The following is a 26,899-nucleotide window of genomic DNA, read 5'->3' on the forward strand; positions in this document are numbered from 1 at the left end:
GGGGGCGGCCCCCCCAGCCCCATGGAGGTCTCCCGGAGGAAGGCGCCGCCGCGCCCCCCGCGTCCCGCAGCGCCGCTGCCCCTGCTCGCCTATCTGCTGGCACTGGCGACTCCCGGCCGGGGCGCGGACGAGCCCGTGTGGCGGTCAGAGCAAGCCATCGGAGCCATCGCAGCGAGCCGGGAGGACGGCGTGTTCGTGGCGAGCGGCAGCTGCCTGGACCAGCTGGACTACAGCCTGGAGCACAGCCTCTCGCGCCTGTACCGGGACCAAGCGGGCAACTGCACGGAGCCGGTCTCGCTGGCGCCCCCCGCGCGGCCCCGGCCCGGGAGCAGCTTCAGCAAGCTGCTGCTGCCCTACCGCGAGGGGGCGGCCGGCCTCGGGGGGCTGCTGCTCACCGGCTGGACCTTCGACCGGGGCGCCTGCGAGGTGCGGCCCCTGGGCAACCTGAGCCGCAGCTCCCTGCGCAACGGCACCGAGGTGGTGTCGTGCCACCCGCAGGGCTCGACGGCCGGCGTGGTGTACCGCGCGGGCCAGAACAACCGCTGGTACCTGGCGGTGGCCGCCACCTACGTGCTGCCTGAGCCAGAGACGGCGAGCCGCTGCAACCCCGCGGCATCCGATCACGACACCGCCATCGCGCTCAAGGACACGGAGGGGCGCAGCCTGGCCACGCAGGAGCTGGGCCGCCTCAAGCTGTGCGAGGGCGCGGGCAGCCTGCACTTCGTAGACGCCTTTCTCTGGAACGGCAGCATCTACTTCCCCTACTACCCCTACAACTACACGAGCGGCGCTGCCACCGGCTGGCCCAGCATGGCGCGCATCGCGCAGAGCACCGAGGTGCTGTTCCAGGGCCAGGCGTCCCTCGACTGCGGCCACGGCCACCCCGACGGCCGCCGCCTGCTCCTCTCCTCCAGCCTAGTGGAGGCCCTGGACGTCTGGGCGGGAGTGTTCAGCGCGGCCGCGGGAGAGGGCCAGGAGCGGCGCTCCCCCACCACCACGGCGCTCTGCCTCTTCAGGATGAGTGAGATCCAGGCGCGCGCCAAGAGGGTCAGCTGGGACTTCAAGACGGCCGAGAGCCACTGCGTAAGTCCTGCCCCCGGGGCGCCGCGGGGAGCGCTGCTGCCGGGGAGCAGCAGCCGCCGCCGCCGAGGCAGAACGAGCTGGGGGCGAGCGGCTGGGCGGGGGTAGATCCGGTTGACATTTACCAAGTCTCAGGTTCACACCGCGGGCGGCCGTCCGAAGGCTCCTCTCGGACGGTCCCCGAGACCTGGAGCACGGCCTGAGGTCCCCAAAGGGAGAGCGTAAAAAGGGGGGCGGGGAGGGTTGGAGTTAGACTCAAAACTCTAGTGGCTGCATCCCAGTGCCATCCTTCCCTATCCAAACGGGGACGCTTGTTTGGGGCTGAGTCTCCTCGCGCAGCCCCTCTTTCCCATTCGCTTCTCCAGACTTCTCTGTGCCCCTTCTGTGTAGTCCCAGCGGGCGTGTGGGTCTGACCCTCTTGGTCAACAGTTAACAAACACAGTGCCCTCGGCAGAGAAGCCATTGAACCTAAAGGGCTCCCTGCCACACCCCAGCCTTTGTGGCCCCCTGTCTCCGCCCCCCACCGGCAACGCAAGTGCTGTGGTCTGAAGAGTTGCTAGCCCGCTCAGCGTGGAGAAATGCCAGCCTGCAAAGAGGCTCGCGCTGGAACCGAACCCCCGGCGTGACCCGGTGCGAGGGGGCGGGGCTGTGGCTCTGCTCAGGGTGCGCTGTGGTCGCCAGCCGCTGGGAGAGGCTGGGCGGGAGGTGGCCTTGTGGTAAAAGCCTCATCCTAGAGGGGAGCGCAAGGGAGAGTGTTGGGGGTACTACAGACAGTTTCTGGGCTCCAGATTGCGAGACTAGATGGCGGAACTCAGAGTCACCACCCTTGGGCTGAACCAGGCAAGCGACACAGGTTTCCCCTGGGCTCCCAGGGCAGCCACAGCTTTCATCTTGAGATTGGCATTTCTTTGACTGGAAAATAAAGAGGCAGTTCAAGAGGGTCCAGTTGATGGGGATTATGGGGCCATTGTGCACTTCTCCGGAGGCCGTTTCCCTTCCAAGGCGGCTGGCACATCAACTCCACATATGGCTCCTGAGAGGGGAGCCTGCTGGGAGCCTCCTTTATAACTGGACAAAAAAATCAAAGCGCAGAAATTAACGGCTACAGGTGTTGCCATTGTTTTGGTACAAAATGAGTCAGAGAGGAAGGGGAGAAGTCACCACTTGGAAAATGTGTTGGTACAGGGGTACGTTGGCTCCCAGGTATATTAATGTGTGTATAGAAAGACAGCTTCCCCCACCCCCTTCTTTCTCTGCAAAGCACATCTTACCAAATATTAGCCCTATGAGCCAGGGAGAAAAAAATCAGGAGGTCTTTTACAAGGCTTCTTAGGACAGTCACTTGCTGCTTCTTTGCCTGTCAAGCTGTGTGCTGGGACACACACATAATGCCTTCATTTTGTTACTGGTATAATTTTAAAAAATATGTAAAAACAGATATTTGCCTCCTAAATGACTTACCGTTGCCGTACACATATAATTTAATATTTGATTCCTGTCTTTATTAGATCTTTATAATCTAATGGTTTAAGTTTGGTGAAATCATCGTTTCCTACTTCTCTGTTGAAAGACTTGAAAGTACCCCCGAAATATTACTTTGTGTCCAGCTTTAGACACACTTGGTCTCTGGGGTTAATGACAAGCCAGCTCAGAGGCCCACAGCAGGTAATAAGGGTGGAAGTCCAAGCTTGCCATCTGACAGCTGTGTCGATGTGTGGAGCCAAAACATTTCTCTTGACTGCGTCTCTCTACCTATTGGGTCCTGGAAGACTCAGTTCCCTTTCAAACCCAGCCAGCATCTTGAATGCACTCAAAATCCACGTTTTGGCTCAATCAGGTGTTCCTGCTTGTGCCGGGATGGGGAGGGGCAGTGGCAGAGGAAGTCGTGGAGCTGTTTATCCATCTTTACAGGAGCTTCTGCGAGAGAGCTGCCCCTTGGAAATCAAGCAAGGGATAAACACATGCTGCCAAAAATCTGGAACTGGAAAAATAAATAATTAAAATGGGTCCCTCCACAGCATTTCTTGCTGCTGCTATTTATCAAGAACTCCCAGTGTGCTCAGAGTTGTGTGTTCTGAAAGACAGGGTCTCTACCCCCTGAGCTTGTCAGCCAAGTTAAATAATATACTCTGGTTCAAACAATAGCATGTCATGGCTGCACAGGTGGGAGCTTGGAGTTTTGCATTTTTTTTTTCATTTAAGTAAATTCCTTGCTGCTAGTATGCATTGAAAAGCCTTAATGGAATTGAATTTCAATAGGAGTTTGAATGAAAAAGGGTGGTAGTTTTGATGAAAAAGCTGACAATTTTCTAACCTATTAAATAGGTAGAGAAGATACTCAATTCAACAAATATTTGTTTGATGGCTGCTAGTGTAAGCAATGCTCTGTGCTGGGTACCACTGATTTTGCCACTGAAAGGACAATAGCAGGTTGCAACCTTGTGTAATGGGGTCATGGGATCGGTGTGCCCCTGGCTGTCACTCAGAAGAATGATGTCATTTGATTGCATTTGTTCTGCATTTTATTTTCAGGTCTCGAATGTGATTTTGAAAAGGCATGCTGAATTACAGGTGCCTAAAACAGGAGCAGGACTTGACACACTCTAGAGGGAACCTCAATAGATTCCAACAGCGATTCCTTTAGAGCAGACACAGTAATTTTAACAGTAATCCACAGGCTGCAAGGCACAAGCGGCTAGATTCGCTTGCCTTCTTTCTCCCTCTCCTCCTAGCTGCCTCTTATTTTCCATCTTCAATCAACCATAGGTAGAAAAGTGATGGGACTGACTGGGTTGTATTTTCCCACTTCCTGGTTCTCTTACCTCTTATCACTGATCCTCCTCCCCTTCAGCTTCTGCTAAGGAGTAATTTATGAGATGCTTGTGCAGTGAGTGTGTACTCAGCTGTTTACACACTGGACAGTTACTTTTTCTGCCTTGCCACCAACTTTGAATCCACTTTCACAATTATAGCAGGTTAACTGCATCTCTCAAATGTGCTAAGGCAACCGACTTCTGTAGACCCTCTCTCTAATAATCTTCTGTGATATTTTTACAGCACTTCCACATGTATTATTTCTTTTGAGCCCCGCATCAAGTCTGAGGTTGATTCTATGAGGATCATCTCATTTTCCAAATGAGGAGGCTAAAGATCCATTAAGCAACTTGCTCAAGATAGTGAGATAAGTGCCAGAGTCCTCCACCTTTAATCCAGGTCTTCCAATGTCTACATCTCTACTCTTCCCACCACCCCAGGACTTCTCAAACTTTCCCGTGAAGGTCCCCTAATTAAATCGGCAGCAAACAACCTCCCCTAGGATGTGGGGTTGAGGCTAGAGGGTAACCTCAGAAGGCAGTACATGCCTCTAATCTTGGGTTGTGTTTTAGAACTTCATGTGGTCTCTTTCCTTTTTTTCATTCTTTTTTATAACATACCTGTGCTTGGATTAGTATAAAAATGAATGTTTTTAATTATGCACAAGCTAATTAATTTGACTTCCTCCCTTTCTGAACTCTCACTACACCAATGTGATCCATAGAAAGTGTTTGTGTTCGAGTTTGTGGAGTCTGATTGCTCCAGACTTGTTTGGCCACCATTGTTGGGTTCTGGGGTCATTTGTGGTTTAAACATGGCAACCACCCCTCTGTAGACACTGAAGGTAGTATGTTTTCCTATAGTGTTGGTCCACAGGACTCTAGTTCATTCTAGTTTGTTCTCTAGTTCATTCTACCCTTTTGTAGGGGGACATACCCCCCTTCTTCCACACTTACATAATTCTAAAGCCTGACATAATTTAACTGTCATGCAGACAACCACAGAATGCTCACATGCTGTCCAACAGACAGCAACCCAAGGAACATGTGTGGAGAAGTGACATCCCAGTTGCACTTGGTGATGCAGCCTATTGACCTCAAAATCCACAGTCTTCCTGTGATGTTTATTTATCTTCCAGTTTCTGTTACGATTTTGTCAAGCCATTTTGCAGTCTATAGACTAGATGGTGATTTTACCCTCATATATACATATGATATGCAAAAATGGATTCAAAAAGGACAATTGCAGTGACAGCACCCACTTACAAAGAGGGGGAAAGCAATCATAGCTACTATCTACTGAATAGTTATTATGGCCAGGTTTTGTGTGAAGCAATTTACATGCCTTATTTTCTGTTGATTCTCATTCACCATATGGGGCAAGGACTGTAGTTATCATGATGATTAGAGATGAGAAAAAGTAAGGCCCAGAGAGCTTCTGTTAGGTTCCACAGCTGGAAAATAGCAGAGGATTTAGAACCTGGGTGGTCCAACTCTAGGACCTGAACTTTTAACCACCTTATATGTCTACATTAAGGAGCCCTATCCTATTACTATTAGTAATCATGATGGTGATGATAAGAAAGACATCCAAAGCACATGGCATTTTCTATGGGTCAAGTAGTGCTTATTCTATACACATTAACTCATGAATCCAGAGAATATTGCTATCAAGGAAATGGGATTCCCCACTTATAAATAAAGAAACCAAAGCACGAAGGGTTACATAATTATTACATGCAATAATGTGTACATGTCCACTGCCATGGACAGTCTGTCACCATGGACATTAGGTCCTGGTGTCAACCCTATCCTGTATGGAGCAAGCTAGGCCCTTACAACTGCTATGCTAAGACCAGCCTTTTGTGGACACAGGCATAGGATACAGCAGAGAATCCTTAGTTGTGAGCTGAGTTTCTAGGTTTGCATTGGTGACCACCTGAAGTTCTGACTCTGGCAGGATTGTAGTTTCTTAACTGTGAACTTTTAGACAGTGTTGGTGTTCTGAGCATGCAGTCCTATACATGATCTCAAAGGGTGTTCTCTGTTGAACCCCCCATACCTAGCATAGAACGCAGTATGTAGTTGGGACTTCAGAAATATTTGTTGAATGAATACATGAAGGATCGTAGAGAATCATGTTGGAAATGTTTTCAATACTCAGCAGCAACACTTTCTGGGAGTCTGGTCACCTCACACTCCCTTAACCATTCTCTTTTTCTTAATGCCTGATGTGTCAGGGCCCCTTCCTTCCTTAGTTTTAGGTTACATGGTGTCCTTCACTCCTTCAGCTCTTCCCAGGTACTTCCATTCATTGGAATACCAGGGTTCTGGTGTTGCCGATCAGAATTACTTTTGACCATGGAAACCTAACGTGGTTGGAACTTCTACGGTGTAATTTTTGATTGCCTTTCAACTATGAGAGGAAAGGGCTTTATGCTGTAGGCAGTGGTCCTTAAAGTGTGGACTCTGGCCCAGCAGCGTGCACATCACTTGGGAACTTGCTAGACATGCACACTCTTGGACCCTATACCAGATTTACTAAATCAGAAGCTCTGGAGGTTGAGGTAGGACTGGCAATCTGTATTTTAGAAAGTCCTCAAAGTGATTTGAAGTCATGCTTAAGTTTAAGAACCACTGTTATAAGATAAAACAATTTTCCTTGTATTCCAGCTGAGGCACCTGGGATAGGAACTTGTTGCATCTTTTTTCCTTGCATTTTACTTAGGGCCGTAAAAAGTAACCAACACATTTTACCACTCTGATATTCCTTATTCCCTCCTTACTGATCAAAGGCAATACCTAGAAAGCCCTTTAAAGAGTTGCCATTTGTGGGCTTAGAGTCTGAGTCTCAAAAACCTATAAACCATAGTTTATTTAACTCCTTCACTCTTGCATGTAACAGTTTATTTGTATTTCACTCCCAGATATGGGGGGATGTCTAGAGTCTTCTGTTGTGCTGTACGCCAGAACCAATTGCACACACCAGACATTCTCTCCAAGGGTCCATTCTTTACAGCATCAATCCTGATACCAATTTCTATCCTAGTCATGTACAATTGGTTGCATGGAATAAAGATCTACTGGAGTAAGCTCAGATAAAGGGATGAGGGATACTGTGGACAGAAACACATGGAATTCCATGGTAATCTAGGAATAAAAGCAATACCGTGTAATGGTTGTATGCACAGTCACTGGAACCAGGGCAATTGGGTCCAAAGTTACCAGTTATCAGTTGTGGGACTATAGACAAATTATTCAACCTTTCTATGCCTCAGTTTCTTCATCTAGTAGAGATCCTCTTGGTTTCATAGGCTTATTGTCTGGATTCATGAGTTAATAAGTATAGAATGAATATTACTTGACATAGTAAATGTTATGTCTGTGTTTACTATCATCACCATCATTACTACTAATACTGTTATGACGGGCTCCTTGATATGCAGTTGGAAGGTGGTTCCACATTCAAGGCAGCTTAAAGGAGCTCAGTCAGCATCAGCAAATGATGGATGCTCCTTCCTTAGTCTCCCTGTCAACATGACTTAGCCTGGCTGCTTTGCACCATCCTCCTACCAAATGACCTCCTCTGCTTCCTCAAATATCTACTCCCTCCCACCTGAGTATGCCTCGGGCCTGCCTTGATCCCCACTGTCTATCTTCTTTTTTTTTTTTTTTTGAAACACGGTCTCACTCTGTTGCCCAGGCTGGAGTGCAGTGGCACAATCTCGGCTCACTGCAACTACCGCCTCCTGGATTCAAGCAATTCTCCTGCCTCAGCCTCCTGAGTAGCTGGTACCTCAGGCGAGTGCTATCACACCCAGCTAATTGGAGTAAAATCATTTCTTAAACAATATGGTTCCTAGAGGAGAGACACTAGAAACTTTTTTTTTTTTTTTTTTTTTTTTTTTAGACAGAGTCTCACCCTGTCACCTAGGCTGGAGTACAGTGGCATGATCATAGCTTATTGCAGCCTCAAACTCTTGGGTTCAAGCAATCCTCCCACCTCAGCTTCCCAAGTAACTGGGATTGCAGGCACACACCACCATGCCAGGCTGATTTTTTTTATTTTTGGTAAAGATGAGGTCTTGCTGCGTTGCCCATGCTGGTCTCAATCTCCTGAGCTAAAGTCGTCCTTCCGAAGTGCTAGGATTATAGGCGTAAGCCAGCACACTTGCCTCCCACTGTACATCTTAACAGCCTGTCACCTTCTGCTTTGGCTACTAACTGGCAATGACTTTCTGTATTATGTAGTCCAAGTTGCCAGGAAAGAGATAGAGTTGAGTCCAGTTCATCTTTCACACCAGCTGATGAGCCCGAGGTCAGTGTAGGGATTTGTCACCCTTGGGGCAGGTGCTGGCCCCTAGTCCAATTAGAAGAGGATCAAACATGCAATTGTCCCCAGCAGGCGCTGCAGGTGGATTCCCTTAGAACAGGATGGCAGAAGAGCCACACCAAGACCAACACCTTGACTACAGTAGCATACGATAGTGTCAAATCTGTCTCCCTTAAAGTTTTTGGATGACCACTCCCTTCCCCAAACATGCGTTGACACACAGATGATGAAGACCGGGAAACCCCAAAGTCGACCTGGGAACAGTGTGTGGCCAGCATGGGTCTAGCCTGTTTATCAAAGTGGCCCCATGGCAGTGGTTTCTTATTATGTTTTTTATGAAATGTGCTTATCATTTTTCTTAGTTTTAATTTTCTGTCTTGATGAAATGCTAATTTTTATGTGATCACAAAAACAAATAGAACTGTGACATTCATTTTTCAGTTTCAGTGGTTGATTTTCATGTTGGTTGGATTGTCTGTTCAATAGCTAGACATAGGGCTTTCCTTAGAGAAGTTACTAGGGGGATTTGGTGGCATTTCCATCCCACCACCCTGGTCAATGCTGTTATGCAGGGGTCAGCTAACTCTGTAAAGGGCCCGATCATGAATATTTTCGGCTTTGCAGGCTATGTACAGTCTCCGCAACTGCTCAATTCCGCTGCTGTAGTGTGAACACAGCCATGAACAGTACGTAAATGAGCAGGCAGGGCTGTGTTCCATTAAAACGTTATGGACACCGAAATGTGAATTCCCTGTAATTTTCACTTGTCATGAATTATTCTTTTTTTGATTCTTTTCAACCATTTTAAAATGCAAAAGCTATTCTTAGCTCATGGGCCATTTGAAAAACAGGCAGTAAGCCAGATTTGGCCCACAGGTGGTGGTTTGTTGACTCCTGCTATTATAGAAAGAATGAGAGTAAAACAAACCTTTCCCATACAGTCCGATACTCATGGCAAGAGAGATGTGACCAAAAGCTGCAGTGGAAGTCCCAAAAAGAGGCATTGCACTCAGCCTGGGAGGATTCGGGAGGCTTTAGAGAGGCAATGCTTGAGCTATGTCTTGAAGCTGAGTGGAGAAGGCGGAGAAGGGAGTTCTAGAGGGAAGGTACAGCTTGTGCACAAGCAGGAAGTTGAGTAAGCCTGGGAACCAAAAGAAGCTCACCCTGGTTGTGAAATGTCCAGAAACGAGTGTGCAGGTCCAGATGGTGAAGGGCTTAATGAGATGGGCAAAGGTGGTTGGATTTTATCCTGATGGTTGGTCCTCTAGACTTTCCAAATCTTGCCTTTGAAGTAAATTATCCATTGGAAGCTCCATATGAGAAAAAGATTAGAAAATTATCATTAGGCAGGGAACAGTTGGCACATGCCTGTAATCCCAGCAACTTGGATGGCCAAGGTGGGTGGATCACTTGAGCCCAGGAGTTTTGAGACTAACCTGGGCAATGTAGCAAGACCCCATCTCTACAAAAATAAAAATAAAAATCTTAGCCAGGTGTAGAGGCACATATTTGTAGTCCAGCTACTTGGGAGGCTGAGACAGGAAGATCGCTTGAGCCCAGGAGTTCAAATCCAGCCTGAACAACATAGCACGACCCTGTTGCTTGAGAAAAATTATCATTGACTTGGTTCTCTTTGTAAGACCAATTACCAAGTGCTGGGAACACGGTGGCGTCAGGGGGTGGCGGTGGGGAAGCAGGGGTTGGGAGTTTCCGGAGCCCTACAACTTGCCCCACCCCATCCAGGCCTGTCCCTGAGGCATCTCCAAGGAATTTCTAGAATTCTGCTGAGCAGAGTGTGAAAACCATGGCTAAGGCTGATGGAGTATAACAGCGGGATTATAAACGACACAATCTGAATGTGTTCTAGAAAGATTACTCAGAAGATAAAGTGGCTGCCGTAAGGTTGGAGGCAAAGCACCTTATTAGAAAGACTATCATTTGTTCAAATACTTTCTTGAGCTCCTATTATGTGCCAAGCAGTGTGTGGAGATATTCATATCAGTGGTAAATAGGGCAGACAATAAACATTTAGCAAATTAATAGTTACTTTTACATTAAGATGATAGCTAAAATTTACAGCGCACCTACTGTATGTCATTATTCTAAGCACTTTACCAATATTAACTCATTTAATCCTCACTGTAACTTTACAAAATAGCCTGTATTATTACTTCCATTTTAAAGATAAAGAAACGGAGGCACTTCACTAAGCAGGTGATGTAGCAGAGGCATTTGGGGGTGCGGGTGTTGGGGTAAGTTCTCTTTAGGAGGTCGAATTGACACCAGGAAGATAATAAAGGCCAGTTACGGGTTTCCCGTGCAGAACTGGGAGGAGCACTGCTGGCAGACTGGAGGGCACGTGCAAGGACTCAAAGATGGAATAACCTGGTCTTGGTGGTTGTGGAGAGCAAAATGCTAGTGTGGTTGAGGCGAGGGAGGTAGAGGGGAGAGTACGAGGGGAGGAGGCTGGAGAAGGAAGCAGCAGGCCTAGCCTACAGGCCTCCTTGGCAATGGGAAGGAGATTAGATTTTCTTCTCCGAGCACAGGAGAGCCTTTGAAGGGAAGTGAAATGATTGGATTTGAATTCCTAAATAACAGCTGCCCTGTGGGGAATGGATGAGAGATTGGCCACAGTGGAAGAAGGAAAACCTGCAGGAGGCTCTTGCAGTAGTCCAGGCAAGAAATAATGTCACCTTGGCCACGAGCAGTGGTGACAAATATGGAGAGAAACAGATGGATTTTGTTTATTGCAATCATTCAACTGAGGGACGTTGAAGAGCTGAACTGAGGTTGGAGCGGTGGGGATGGAGAGGAGGGATGAAGTGAAATAGGTTTTTAAGACGTGGAGGACCAATCAGAGGACAAGTATAATTTTTGTTGGTTTTTAGATGCCTTGGGACATCTAGGACGAGTTTCTAAGTAGGGAGCTGGCAATGAAGTTAGGAGTCAGGGATCCGCTCCATACACCTTACAGTGTGCCAGGCCCTTTGTCTGGCCCCACACATCCCTGTTTGTGCTATACATGCACTGAGGGGAGTGGCCAGGTCTGGCTCATCTTTCTTTCCTAGGCATCTATCAGGCTGGCTAACACATGGTGAGTGAGCCCTCAGTAAGTGTTTCTGGAACTGGAAAGAAGGTACTCTTCATCTGGTGAAGAAGATAGTGATTATAGCATGGTGAGATGAGTGTGTCCAAGAGGAGTTGACACTGGGGCTCTGTTCGGAGGAAGAGTAAAAGCTGGGCAGCGACAGGGAAGGGTATTTCCTTTTGACTCCCTTCCCAATGAGCCAGGATTCCTCGTCATCCCCTATCTCCCCGCAACCTGATTGAGGAAGTGTGTTACCTAACACACCAGCTGTTCCTGATCATCACCCCTTGGTCTTCTCCTGAGGCTCCTTTCTCCATCATTGACCCCTTTTAAAAATTGGATTCCAAGCGCAAAGCCTTGCTTCTGTGAGGCAATAGAGGAGGAAATAGCCTAGAGCAGCTGGGGGCTGTAGGTGTCACCTAGTGTCAGCCCCCTCACTTAGCAATATCTTTCTTCCTAACCCTGCAAGCTCTTGTGTTGTAGACCTCTAATGCAGCCTGTAGACCCCTTGACAGAATAATGTTTTTTAATGCATAAAATAAAAACATTGGATTGCAAAATAGACACAATATATTAATAAAAACATTGGATTGCAAAATAGATGCAATATATTAATATATCGATCTATCAAAATGTTTTTTCAATTTCAGGTGTAGTAATATATCTTAACACATTCAATAGCAAGATCTAGAGGCAGTAACTACCATAATTTCAAAGGAGAGATGAGCATAAATGATACTTTGAGATATCTGCAACAACTATCAAATAATATGAAAATAGCTGATTTATTTTGGTGACAAAGTCACAGGTTCAGTAAATACTGCTGTGGCCTGAATCCGTGATTAAAGGAAATGCTAAGTTCCAGTTAGAGCTCCCTAGAATAAAGATTTTTTTTTTCATCCAGTTTCATGGATTCCCTGAATTCTGTTCGTGAACTGTGGATATCAGTGGAGCCCCACTCTAACCATTCATTTCGATTATCAAGTGTTTCAGAAACCAATGACATGAAATGCAAAGTGTTGCATTTTATTTCAAAACTCATTTGATTGGTTTATTTTGACAATAGGGAGTTTGTTCCCATCTGTATTTTACAGATCAAGTACTTGGTCAACAGCAAGTGCTCCATAAATAATAGGTGGATGAGTGGATGGGTGGGTGGATGAGTGGCTGGGTGGGTAGAGAAAACTCAGAAAGGATAAAAGACTGTCTAAACAGTTACAGCTCGTAAGTAATAGAGCTTGAACTTGAAACCACATATTTTTTACTCTAAATCACTTGTTCTTTCTACTCTTCCATGCTACCATCAGCTACTTTTATTTGAAAGAACACAATGATAGGGCGTGTTCTTCAAAATATGCTATTTGAATCATGGGAAAGGACAATCCTATTATTATTTGCTTTGGTCAGAGCACACCTAAAGTACTCTGTTTACTTCTTAGAGGCACATTTTCAGTACACTGAATCTGTTGACTCTTCATGTACTGAGATGGCGAGAGACCCAGAAACTGTCTCTTACAAGCTGTCAATGAGCTATGGATGTGAAATTCAGAGAAGGCCAATTTACATAGTAATGGGAGGTCTAGGGTGGTTTTCTATTGCTCCCCAAAGCAGACACAAGGCCCAGTATTTACAAGGGACAAGTTTTGGCTCAATTAAAGAACTCAGTAATGATTAGGCCTACTTATCAATGTATCATAGTGGCCTGATGAGATATTGACTGAAAGTATTCAAACATTGACCCTGTATTTCTTTATCCCGTCGATAAGCATTTATTGACAACCTACTCCATGTCAGGTGCTGAGGTGGATGCTGCATTCAAAGTGTAGAATACAATACTATTGGAGATAGTCGATCTTATAAAGATAGAGTCTACTGGGAGACAGTGAGTTTTTAAAAACAAGAGTTATTAATAAGTATTTTGAAGGAAATAAATGGAGTGCTACGATTCAGAAGAAAAACTGAGGTAGGAACGGGAAGAGCTATGGTTGTGTGTCTGTGAGTAGGTGACATTCAACTTGAAACCTGACAGATTGAAAAGAACCAGCCTACAAGGGAGTGAAGGGGGGTGGGGCTAGAAGAAGTAGCAAGTGCAAAGGCCCTGAGGCAGACTCTTGTGTCCAAGAGTCTGAAAGAAATCAACTGGACTTGGGGAGCAGAAGCAGAGTGCAGGAGAATAATGGCAAGGAATGGGTGTGAAGACATCATCAGGAACCAGCTCAGGGAGAGCCTGGGGAGGCATATGGATTCAGTTCTCAGCATCATGATGGGAAGCCATTGGAGAATTTTAGTCCAGGGAGTAACAGGACCTGTTTCATATTTGAAAAGATCCCTTTGGCTACTGGACAGAGAATAGACTGAAGTTAAAAGGGAGACACCAAGATACTCTTGCACTAGATCGGGAGGGGAATGAATGGACGCTTGGGCTGAATACAGCCTGTAGAGATGGAGAAGGTGAATTTGAGATTATTGGGAACTTCAACTGAGATTTTTAATGTATTGGGTGTGGGGAGTGACAGAGAAGAGTCGAGGGTGATTAGTGGTGTGGTTGACCATGATGGGGAGCAGGGCCAGAGGGAAGAAAAGTCTAGATAACCATTCGTCAGCAACTCTGAAACCATGTCACAGATTTCAGTGGTTCTTAACAAGGGAGGATGACATTTACTTAGGGGATGTTCAGAAATATTGGGGAGGGGACTTTCACAGTAGTCAACATAATGGAGGGCACTACTTTGTGGACAGGAGTCAGGAATGCTAAAAGTCCCACATCACACAGGACAGTTCCCATAATGAGGAGCCATCCCATGTAGAATGCCAGTCATTTCCTCCTGGAAAAGCATTGGTGGACTGAGTCTCTTTCAATTCTAAGAAACTAGGGCCAGGCGCAGTAGCTCACGCCTGTAATGCCCACACTTTGGGAAGCCAAAGTGGGCGGATCATGAAGTCAGGAGTTCAAGACCAGTGTGGCCAACATAGTGAAACCCTGTCTCTACTAAAAATACAAAAATTAGCCAGGCGTCGTGGCACCTGACTGTAGCTACTCGGGAGGCTGAGACAGGAGAATTGCTTGAACCCGGGAGTCGGAGGTTGCAGTGAGCCGAGATCGTGCCACTGCACTCCAGACTGGGCAACACAGTGAGACTCTGTCTTAATAAAAAAAAAAAAAAAAGAATCTAGGAAAATGCAGTTTTCACACTCTCTGCCATTCATATCTTTTTTGTGAATTATTTGAGTCAGGTCGTCTTTTTATAAGTGATTAACTGAAATTAGCCATAGGGAGGAGAAGGAGGTTTGGTGGGGGTGGGGAAGGGACATAAAGCAGGAAGAAGGAAGGATGAATCTTGGAGAGTGGGACTTTGGTAGTGGGTCAGCTTGGGTGGCTGGGGACACTGGGGCCCGAGGAGGGAGGGGATAGGGTAGAAGGTGGTGAAATACAAGCTTCACCACCTTGCATGCTTCCCATGGCTGTGCTGCACACCAACCATGCTTGCCTGGTCTAGAGGCTGCCCAGCTGTGTCCCTAAGCACACTTTAAACCTCTCCTTTTGATCGTTTGAGTCCCCAGTGTAAATTCTTCCTTCAGACAATGAGAGAGCTGCCATAACTTAGTCAGATCCCGGTCAACACTGTATATACTAGAATGGAGAAAAGCAACCCGAGCCTTCCTGGCTAATAAAATCACTGTCCGACTTGGGCAAATAGTTGTCCTTTCCATCTCCCTAGCTGGATAAAAATAATCTAATTATTTTCAAACACATGATTTCATCTGGACCTCACAACAACACTGAGAGGCAGGGCATGTGGTATTATTGGGTCCATTTTACAGATACAGTCACTGAGGTTCAGGAGACTTAACTTGCTGGAATCAAGCAGTCTATAAGGCACAGAGCAGGGGCCAGAACTTGGGTGCAGGGCTCCTTCAGAGGTTTCCTAATGGCAAGTGGGCCCCTTGGGGAGTAACAGAAAATGATGAAACTGCTTCAAAACAAATGGATCCCAAATGGAACAGAATATAAAATTAACTGCCCAAGAAAGGCATTTTATCGTGTACAAGAAATTGATCGGTACCCAGGTGGTATTTCCTCCCACCTGGTAAGGTAAAATCAACATACGGGAATCCTTTTTAGCACCTTGCGGGTAAAACAGTTGAGTCTTGCTGGGTGTCCAGCGCTGGAGGCCCCAGTTTTGTGCCCATTCCCTCCCAATGATGCCGCAAAAGCTAGAGCACCCTGCCTGAACCTCGATGAGCCGGGCCATCCTTCACATGGTAGAGGCAGGGCCAAGCTGTGGCTCAACTCTAGAGGGTGCCTTTCACACCCTGGAATGCATGACTGGCACCCCGTGGAGTTGTGCAGGGCACAATGGGGGAGTGCTTATTGTCCATGAGAAATCATATGAAGCAGCTGCAAAGAAGCCTAATTGTTTTCCTGGTAACATGCCCATGACTCCCTGCACACACACACACACACACACACACACGCACGTACACACACAAACACACACACCCCTCTTCTCAGGAGCTTTGGTCCCAGTTTGCTATATCAGGCCCAAAGCTCTTTCTCTCTTTCAGCCCAAACATCATTTGAGCCAAGGTAGCTTTCTCCTCCAACTGAGAAAAGTTTCCGTCTTAGAGCCGGCAAACGTGTAGGCGTGACGTTATGCTTAGACATGGCAGGAAGGAGAAGCAGAGTGACAACTCTGAGGGAACCAAGAAAGCCCAAAGGGGAGACAAGGTTTAGAGCGAAATCAAGATTGGATTTTGTCATGAAAGGCAGAACTGGCAAAAGCATCATTACAAGGCATTAACCTTGTTACACACAGACGAACAAGCAGAGGCTGGGATTCAGAAATAAATTACACATAATAAACTAGACAGAATAGGCTGAGAGCAACATTAGCGATTATGCCCTAGGGGGAGAGAAGGGCAAGATAGAAAATAGGCCAGAAAAAAAGAGAGAAAGAAGAATCTCTGGACACAGGGGGCTGACTGCACTGTTTCCCCCTTCTTCTTCCTGGCTCCCTGGGTATTAACCTCACTTTTGTGAGGACGTTTCTCTGGAGCCTGTCTTTCTTTTGTTTTCATTTGCCGCAATAAGCATAAGAAAGCCATTCAAAGGGTTCCTTTTCCCATTCACAGGGACCTGTCCATTTCTGTGTGTTTCCAGCACAAAAGAATCCATTTCCATTCAGCCAGAGCAGCCCCTAGAGTTTTCATGAGGTCCAAGCCTCCTCTCCTATTTTCTTCCAGGCTCGCTGTTGTAATTGGCTATAAAATCCTGACTGTGGCCAGGGTCCTCCAGGCTGGTGAGAGGAACAAGCACTTGTCCACGTCATGGTCCCTGCAGCTGAGGAAGAACTGCAGTTTAGTGTCCGCTCCAACAAGTTGTAATTGTCATTTCTTAAACAGTGACTTGCTTTTGGTTCCAAGTAGCAGAAAACCCAACCGACAGTGGCTTAAACCATGGCAACTATTGTTAACTTAGTAAAGTGTTTAAAAGTTGGAGGTCTGCGGCTCAGTGGTGTCTCCAGGAACGTAGAATCTCTTTTCTTTTCCCTGCACCAATCTTAGCATGTTGCTTTCTGTCCTTCATCTTGAATCTCATGGAAACAGAATGGTTGCCACCAGTCTACACATGATGAGATAACACAACTGTATTCCAGAGGAAGTGAGGGAAGAGGGCAAACAGGTTCTCCTCAAGAGCCTTCTGTTATCAAGGAGGAAACTTATTCCCAGGAATCCTTCCAGTGGACTTCTTACATTTCCCTGCCCAGGACTGGGCCACATGGCCACCCTCAGCTCTCATGGTTAGGAAAGTCAGTGTCTGGCGATAGTGAATGGAGTTGCCATTTGGCTTGGCCCAGTGATAGCTTCCACCAGGCTTGGGTTCATTGCTATCTGAACAAAATTAGGGTTCTTCCCGGCAAAGAGGAAATAACTGCCATGGGTGTGGCAGTAACTTGTGTTTTTAAATGAACTAATGATAGCAAGCATGGGTTTTGTGTTGCTGTGTGCCAAACACTGTTCTAAGCTTTACTGAGGCTTACGCACAAACTCATCCAGTCCTCATAAAAAGTCTGTGGCATAAAAAGTCTGTGCTCTTATCATTTCCACCATATAGAGGAGGAAACTGAGTCACAGAGAGATTAAATCACATGTACAAAATTACTTAGCTAGAAAGTGACAGAGCCAGGAGTCAAACTTAGGTGGTCTGGCTGGCTCTCTATGCTATACTGCCTTCATTAGGTAAGATGATAAAATACTTCAAGTAGCACACAGTAAGAATTAATACATGTTAGCTGGTATTATTATTATTATTACTATTATCATATCTTTTTCGTAACCGCCCTGCCAATCAGACACATCAGCCTTATTAGATCGTTTAGAAAGCTAACCCCTACCAGGGTTAAATTAATTGCCCGGGTCACACAGTGATTGAGAACCAAGCTCAAATGTCAGCGAGTGCCAGGTGTTCTCTCAAGTTTGAGAATGTTGATTTAATGGCTGCACCACTTACCTATTACTTTTTTTTTAAGGTAGGGTCTCACTTTGTTGTCCAGGCTGGAGTGCAGTGGTTCAATCATAGCTCACTGTACCCCGGAGCTCCTGGACTCAAGCGATCCACCTGTCTCAGCCTCCTAAATAGGTGGGACAACAAGTGTGTGCCACACACCTGGCTAATTTTTTATTTCTGTAGAGATGGGGGTCTTGCTACGTTGCCCAGGCCGGTCTCCACTGTTGGCCTCAAGCGATCCTCTTGCCTCAGTTACCTATACTATTGATCCCGGACTTACTTTGAAAAAACTACAATTGTTGAGGGCAGCCGGAAATCAGAGAAGGACACCCGGAAAGGTTAGATGGTAATTTGGGATGGATTTCTCCTTGTTCCCTTTCAGCTTTTGAGCTGCCTCTGTTTTCTTGGAGCCAGTCTTTCACAAACAGGATCTCTCATCCTACCTCAGGAGAGACTACCCATGGTTCTTGGTGAATTAGAACAGGTACAGTATTAAGCACCTACTGTATACCAGACCTAGATGTACACTGTCCCATCTGGTCCTTGTGGATAATCTGCAGACCACATCCATTACTTTTTCTGTGTTGTGAGATGAAGGGAGTGGAGTCTTCTAGCCAGAGATAGTGGTATTAGAACATTCTGGATACCCAGGTGGAGATGATGCCCTGTTCTCCACGTTAGCCTCTCTGCAGTGCTCAGATATTTAATAAAAATAACAAGCACGGTCAGCTGGTCTTACATTTGGACAATTCTGGATTTATTTTAAAGCAAGATGTGCGGCATGGTTTTACTTATTTTTTTAATCCTAAAGGTCATCCGACTTTTCTTTTTCTGCTCATGGTCATGAGGCTTCCTTATCTAAACAGTGATCTATTGTTCCAATCCTTAGACCCACAGAGAATTTTTTTTCCTTAACTTCAATTTTCACAGGACAGCTCCTCATCTTCCCATATTGCATGAAAAGTATCTTTCAACAAGAAGAAAAAAAAAACTCTAATAAGCTTTCCCCAAATCTTCTTAAACCGAGTTCACTATAGAATATTTTATGCAAAAACGTCGCCTTCTCTTAGGTTATGACATCTTTTCCTTGAAAAGTGATCAGGGCATTGGACAAATCCTGGCTAGCTTATCTATTCCTTGCAGCGCAACTGCAACAAAGAAATATAGATGGCACTTTAAAGGCTTCAGAAATCAATTTAGCCCATAATCCATTTAGTTTAGATGTTAATGAAACTTGGTGGGTTTAAAAATAATGAATATTTAATAAGACATAAATTGAAAGACATAAACACTGTTGGCAATAATATAATGAAGTTAATAAGTCTTAGCCTCTGTGTGGCTACCTCCCCCTCCCCAGATAGGGCGATTTTAGGAGTTGCTGTGTTGCTTACTGAAGTTCGCTGGCTGCAACTTCAGTGTGCCTTTAAAAACCTTAGTACGGTTGGGAACTGAGCTCTGGCAGATAAAGTGTGCTATCACACTGTGTTCAGTAGCTGCAGACAGCAACGGCTCTTCCTAGCTCCATATCTTCCAGAGATTTGTGTAACAAACTCAGTTTCCTGTCGTTGAAGGCAGGACGCAGCATAAAGCACAAAAAAGAAAAAGACATTTTGGTCAACACTCTGTCTGCTCTGGGTTTAAAGAGGGGCTTTATTTAATGATCAGGAGCAAGCGTGTGATTACATGTGCTCAGAGCCTCAGACAATTTAAATGCCTTCAGCTTGGGAGTTAGACTTTTTTGTTTTCCCCTTTAAAAGCATAGCACTAGGGCCAGCCCTTCGACTTGGTTCCTCCTTAGCTCTGTGGCTCCATCCTGTCTATTGTCCGCGACTGTATCTGCCTTTTCACCCCCCCGAATTAGCTACCCTGTCTTCAGGCTTCCTGTGGTCCCTTTTGGTAAATCTAGGATCACTCCTTTCTGCCGTCACACCCAGGAGGATCGTCCGTGTCACATCTTGGGAAATGTTTGTGTTTAACCTCACAGAAACCAACGCCTAGCTAAAATGAATTGGCGGCAGGATTTTGAAAACAGCCAAGTGTGAGATAGTCTGCCTCCCATTTCAGCGGTGGGCTGTCTCTTGGCACTAAAGTGGAATTCAGCTTCATATATCAGCTGGGGGGTGTTCAATAGATGGCCAGCTCGCTTTGGCATTCAATACCTGTTCATACATAGTAAACAGGGGCTTTCTTTGGTTGGGCAGGTATGGTGATTTTGCAAGGTAATGCAAGGTTGCTCCTGGGGAATCTTGTCTAAGAAAATATATGTGGGGCCCAGAAGTGGGATCCTGCCTAGGAGGACATGAGTGACATTTTATCAGTATAATGAGAAGTATCATTGTTAAAAATTATTATTATTTTTTTGTGCGTTTGTGTGCATGTTCAGAAAGAAGGGGATCAACCTGAAAGAGTCCAACCAATCGCATCATCTACCTTGATCCATTCGGACCTGACATCCGTTTATGGCACCGTGGTAATGAACAGGACTGTTTTATTCTTGGGGACTGGAGATGGCCAGTTACTTAAGGTTGGTTTTCTGTGCCTTCTTCAAATGTCTATTTTAATAGTGATATTTTGTGCTTTAAAAAAAATTTTTTTAAATGCTTCTGGGTTATACACGAGACCAAACCAAGAACTTCGTGAACTCCTTAAAGACCCCCAGAAATGGCCTGGAAGAAAATCTGGAATTCTGTATGTAAGAACCCCCATAGCCATGTAATGAAGTATCAGCTACCTTGCTGCCCAGGAGTGTGCCAAGATATTTTTCCTTCCTTACTCATAAGCCACCTGGGTGAGGTAAATGGAGGTCTGGTCCCTACCCCAACCCTGACTCACCTTCCCAAGACATGTAACCTTTTAGTTCTAGCTCCTTTATCATGGAAATGTACAAAGCACCTGATTTCTCACAACTTGAAAGAGATGAGAGATTATAGGGCTTGAAAAGAAGAAAAAACAGGTGTTCCTTCCCTCCAGCCCACTTACCACCCACAGAGGGGGTTTGTTTTCTGCCCTTTGTACCCACATACACCACAGAGAGGTTAGAGATCTAAAATCCTTTGAGACTTCTCTTGACTTTTATCTCAGAGGACTATTTTTTCCCCACTGTATGGATATACCCTGGTCAAGTGCAGGTTTTTATTCACTGATGAGAGGGGAAGAGGGGAGGAGGAGAAAATAAAAGCAGAGATACCAAATGACTTGTCTGAAGTTATCTAGTGGTCATCTTATCAATGTCATCAGCAAACATTTATTGAAAACCCTCTGTGTTCTCCAACAACATTCATGGTTGGGAACTGCACCATTTCTATGACTAAAGACTGAGATTCCTTGGCCTCTCTGCAGCCATCCATTTACACTCAGATCAGATTCTTAATTGAATAATGGTAGATCTGTTTCCCTCAACTGATCTCCCACAGATAACTCACTGTGTGACTTTAGGTGAGTTGCTTAACCTCTCTGAGCCTCCATTTCTTTACCAGTAAAATACAGGTCTACTAGACAACTCAGAAAAACCCTTTCCTCTTCTGAGAGTCTCTAATTATGTCTTCTGCACACGTATTCCCCACCACCCCCATCCCCAAGTCAAACCTATTTATTTGCTCCTGTTTGATCCTATTTCCAAATATGATCCTGTTTCCACACTTTTGCTCACACTGTACTTCCAGCCTGAAATGCTTTTTTGTTTTTTCTCTTATTTACGGCACCTTATGTATCTATACTCTGGCTCAGCTCAAACCCCACCTCCTCTTTGATGACATCTAAGCCTGGAGTGACCTTGCTCCCCTCTCGTTTCCTGAAATACTCATGATCTATGTCATTCTTGTGGCTCATTCCAAATGTCTTGCCTGGAGATCTCACCTTTTCACTGGCGTTTGTCTTGCCTTCCCAACTTGATTTTAAGCCTCGTGAGAAGGGGGCCATGAATTCCCACCGCCTAATACAGTGCTGAGTGCCTGGTAGGCATTTGATTTAATCTGTTTGCTTTGGAGGAAACCCAGTAACATATGGGAGGGAGTTTGTTTGTATACACATTCTTTTAAAATATACATTGATCATCTTTCCTGTTGTGTTAGCTTTATTTCCTGGGGAAGGGTAAATACCCATCCATCATTCTACACAAGTCACTGGGTGACATCTGTAGCTCCACCAACGTGGTCAGGCTTATTGGACCCATTTGCCTGGCAGGAGTTTCCATCAAGCCTTTCTGGGTCTCCTCACCAATTATCTCTTCAGATTTGGGATGTTTTTGACGGATGTTTTGACAAGAACACTGTTTCCCCAAAGCCGAGCCAACCAAACTGCTACATGGTGAATTGGAGGTGAAGGAACACTCGTCTATAAATAGTTCCCCATGGGACGGCCTGGTGTTGCCTGTCCTGTGTGTTCACCCAGCAGCCTGCATGCAGCTGGCTAGCTTCTAGAGATGTGGCAACGAGGGAGTGAGACCAAGCTGCAACTTCATGCTGCTGAGGAGGCCACGACCAAAGTCTCGCTCTCCTCAGGGTCTGTATGGGGTACCCATTCAGAAGCTACCTGTGTGGCCTCGTTGTTGTTTTAGGGTTTGAATAACAAAGGCAACTTTTTGTTGTTTGTTTTGTGACTGCTAATGTTTACACAGTGCTTCCTAGATGCCAAGGGACTGTATATCTTCTAATGAATTTAGTTCTCTCCATGACACAACGGGGCAGGCCCACTATTTCCATTTTACAGATGAGGGAATCAAGGCCCAGAGAAATGGGATGATGTTGCTCAAGGTCACACAGGGGCAGAGCAGGGATTTGAACCTGGAATGACTTCAGAGACTGCACTAAGATCTCCTATGCTACACTGACTTTGTGACCTCTGCTGCAGACATGGGGACTACTCTCTGAGGATTCTGGGGGACACGTGGGAAACATGCGGATAGGGGTCCATGCCCTGGCAGGGGACATATGCTCCTGGGGTGAGTCAGGTTTCCTAGAGGCTCAGGAAAGAGTCCCAGCCTGAGAAGAAGGCGGACCATCTGACTGAGGGAACACTTCACTGGCGTGGTAACTTCTTGGGAATTAACACCCACCCAAAGCCCCCAATAAGAGTTCTCTCACTCAGGAGAAGGGTGTGAGGGATGAACTTGAGCTGACTTGGCCCGCCAGGCTCCCTAGGGCAGCTCAGTAACACCTAAGCCTCTCTTCTATATCCTGTGTACAGATTCTTGGATGTAGCCCCTGAATTTACCCAGAATCCTGAAGACCCAGGATCGTGCGGATAATTTGGAAGCTACTGATAATCCCCAAATCCCTTTATTCAGAAGCTTTGAGCGTCTTCCTTGCCAAGGCTTGTCACCAGAACTGTTAGAAAGGACGAACACTGATAGACACAAGCTTGGCTCCTTAAGCCACAGCGTGGGGAAACTAATGAGCGGCAGACAACAAAACTCAACCCAATGCAGACAGTAGGAGGAGGAATAGAAAGAGGGCTTGGATCAGCCACAGCCTGACTCCAGTTTCTGAGTGATCGTGAGTTGACGGCATTTTGATATGAGCCAGGCACCGTTGTATATACCTTGTTGAATGAGAGTCAGGAAACAGCAATTGGAGCCCAATTGCTGTTTTTTACCACCACTAGTAAAAACCTGGCTTCTTAAGTCTCTGCAAATCCTATGAGTTGTAATATAATTTGGTGTAATTTTAAGCTTCATGTTATTTAGATAATTTTTCCTTATTGTAAAGGTAATATATGCCCATGTAAAAAGTTTCAGAGTCGTGGGGGGTGAGAGGACAGCAAATAAAAAATTACTCCTAATTGTGTTGTGCAGAAGCGACTACTGTCAGCATTTTGGAGTCTCTATTTATGTAGTTGAGGTCGGATTTTGCATCCCATTTTTGCATCCTTTTCTTCAGTTAGTGGGGGAAAATGCTTATATTAAAATGTTATTGTAAACCTTTTGTAAATAGTATTTTTAAATAACTATATCATATTCTATTATTTGGGTACATTATTTTGAACTTAAGCTAAGATACCGGATCAGTTTAAAAGTATCTTTAAAGACACACATTTTCCAAGGAAGACGGCATTACCTCCAAAGGTAAGATTTCACTGATGATCTGTGAAGAAACTAAAGGTTACAGTATGCCAGTACTTTTACTGTCCTCCTTCTCTTGCCTTTAGACCTAAGTCCCTTTATAAGATTTTGGGGAAATAGAAGGAATTTAGAACTCAAAGGGTCCTTTGAGAGCATCTAATCTGCTCTTTTATTTGATCAGTGTACAGTCCCATGGTGGTGAGGTGAGTTATGTCTTGTCACCCCCCGCCGTTATTTCCCCATCCTGCTTCCTTTCGGAACATGATTGCATGCTGGATTTTTTTCAGTTGTCAGCATCTCCACTGAGATCAGCTGAAAAGTATGGTCACACTGAACTCAGCTTTGCGGAATTCACATTTCACGTGTTGCACAATGTACGCATTTTGGTAAACACACACCAAGCCTTTCTCCAGATGATAGTACAGCCTATCACGTGGTTTGGATTCCTTTGAGCTGACTCTGTTGCCTCTAGAAAATTGTCCTTATTTCAAGGGCAGAATTGTGTATTTTGAGCTTTTCCAGGTGGTAAAATAAGTAATAACGGAATATGCATGAAATTTGAAATTTGTAACTTTATGCATGCCCATTAACCTTTCTTGTAAGCATAAAAGATAAGAAAGCAATGGGCAAGGAAGAATAATCGCTAACATTTCTGAGCTCTTCCTGCGTGCTGGGCATTAGAACCAGCATCTGCACGGGTTAACTGGTTTAATCCTCACCAGTCAATACCTTCACCTCCACCACTTTATAAATGAAAAAACCTGAGGCCTCGAGAGGTTAGGTATCTTGTTCAAGGTGCTGTGAACCTAAATAATCTGTCCAGAGCCCGAGCTTCTATCCCCCAACTAAACTGCATTAACTCTTACAGAGCTTAGTAGAGTTTGAGGAGCTGGTTTTTGTTATATTTCTTCCTAATACTGGAGTATAAGGGTTGATACCAAGATGCAGATGTTTGAGGTTTCACGAGAAGGGGCCAGAAACCTTGTGGTTTAGTTTGTTCCTATTTGGGGATGGCCTCCTAGCAACCCAGCTGAGTGCAGAGCCCGTTCCTCTCAGAGCCGCACATAGTTCATGGGGGTCTCTGAATCTCCTTTGGGGCCCCAGCTTTACCCCAGTCGCTCCTTTATAGGAAAGACAGGAATTCTGTATTCCAGTTGCTGTTTTGGATCGTTTCATCAGTAAAGACTTGTGTCTTCCTGACCTCCCAGGGACTGTAGTAGGGTTCAGGATACAGGAAGCTATATCACACAGCTCTATCTTGTGCCCATATCCAGTCTTGAGGTATTTCCTATGTGCTTGGGGTCAGACTGGTTACCTATGTGGCCCTCAAAAAACTCTACTCCCACTTAATGTCTTTCTTTCTTTTATTTATTTATTTTTTTCTTTTTTGAGCCAAGGTCTGACTCTGTTGCCCAGGCTGGAGTGCGGTGGTGCAGTCTCGGCTCACTATAACCTCTGCCTCCTGAGCTTAAGTGATTCTCCCACCTCAGCCTCTTGAGTAGCTGGGACTACAGCTCTGTGTCCCCACACCTGGCCAATGTTTTATATAGGCAGGGTTTTACCATGTTGCCCAGGCTGGTCTCAAACTCCTAGGCTCCAGGGATCCTCCCACCTACGCCTTCCAAAGAACTGGGATTATAGGCATGAGCCCCTGCACACGGCCCCATTGATGGATTTCGTTTATTCAAATCACAGCAAAATTAAACCAGTTCCAGAAAGTTCTGTCTGAATTCAAACAGAAGCAAAATCTCTGTACTACCTAAAGAGTCTGCCTTGACTGTGGTTATTAAAGTTTTTGAATGAACGAAAGAGGAAAAAATCTTTTGTAAAGACAAGCTCTACTATATACCCAGAAAGTGTTCAAATAAGGAATAGGAGAACTTGGGGAACCTAGAACAGGACCTGGGACCGGAAGTGGTGGTGGTGGGGATGACTGAGCTAACAGACCAAAAAGTTAAAACAGCAGGAAGTGTCAAAACTTGGAAGTGGGTTCATTGGTGGGCCGTTTAGGATGTCATGTGAAGCCTAGTTCAAATTCTCCCCACCTCATTAATTCCAATTTATGAGTTTTGCAGGGACTCCCCAATTTGAAACTTTTACTCCCATATAATCCACAAATCTAGAACCTGTGGCTGAGACTGTATGCTTCTCTTACTGTCTACACTGCAACAAGTAGATTGGAAACAAAAGAGAAATTTGCCTTAATTTTTATATTTCATCTTTGTTACTCCTAACTACTGAGGCACATTAAATACTTACCTTGCTTTCTCCTGTGTGTGCGTGTGTGTGTGAGCATGCACGCATGCACAGGCATGCCTGTGTATGTGTATGTGTATGTGTATGCAGGCATGCACGTGCATATGTGTGTGTGCACTTGTGTGTGCGTATGTGTGATTTAAGTCTCCTTCCCAGCATTTCTCAGAAACTGCTTATGGAAAAAAATAATAATAAATGAAAGGGTTGGCTTGTTTGCCCTTCAACTAGTTAGCCCCACAGAGTGAGGCATTGGAAATTAAATTTGGCATAAAATATTATAGCTTTTTGAACACCTGTGGCTTTTCCATCTCATGGTAATCTTAAAGAAAACAAAATAGTCTTTTGTTTTCTCCCCCCGCATTTTCCTCACCGTGGTATCCTTCCCGTGGGTGGTCTTGAACCTGTCTTGCAATTGTATGGTGTTGAAGTCTCCACTCAGTTAATTTCACAGTACCGTTGGGAGTTTTGTATGCAACAAAAATCCCAAGGCTAGTTAATAGTCTACCATGAGGCTGCAGGAGGATGTCAACAGAAACAATATGTTGACACGAACTGAAATTCTCCATCAGAGAAAATTTGTTTTCTGCACAGGCTTCAGCTGGAAAAAGCTGAAGAGCTCTCTAAAATCTTGAATGCTAATAGAGTCGTTTTTCATGTAATAAATATTTATTGGGCACCTTGTATGTGCCAGGTATTGTTCTGGGTGCTGAATATACAAAGGTGAACAAAACAGGCAATGCCCCTGCTCTCTTGGTGGGAAGAA

General features: G+C 45.4%; 1 protein-coding gene across 1 annotated transcript in view; it reads left to right on the top strand.

The window, feature by feature from the left end:
- PLXNC1 (plexin C1) overlaps positions 1-26,899 on the top strand; it is a 156,962-nt gene continuing 130,063 nt past the window's right edge. The window contains 2 exon segments of the mRNA NM_001261691.1: positions 1-1,083; positions 20,206-20,346. Coding sequence (NP_001248620.1) covers positions 22-1,083; positions 20,206-20,346 — 1,203 coding nt within the window. The 5' untranslated portion in view covers positions 1-21.

The sequence above is a fragment of the Macaca mulatta genome, chromosome 11 (genome assembly GCF_049350105.2).
Source record: "Macaca mulatta isolate MMU2019108-1 chromosome 11, T2T-MMU8v2.0, whole genome shotgun sequence".
Taxonomy (NCBI): Eukaryota; Metazoa; Chordata; class Mammalia; order Primates; family Cercopithecidae; genus Macaca; species Macaca mulatta.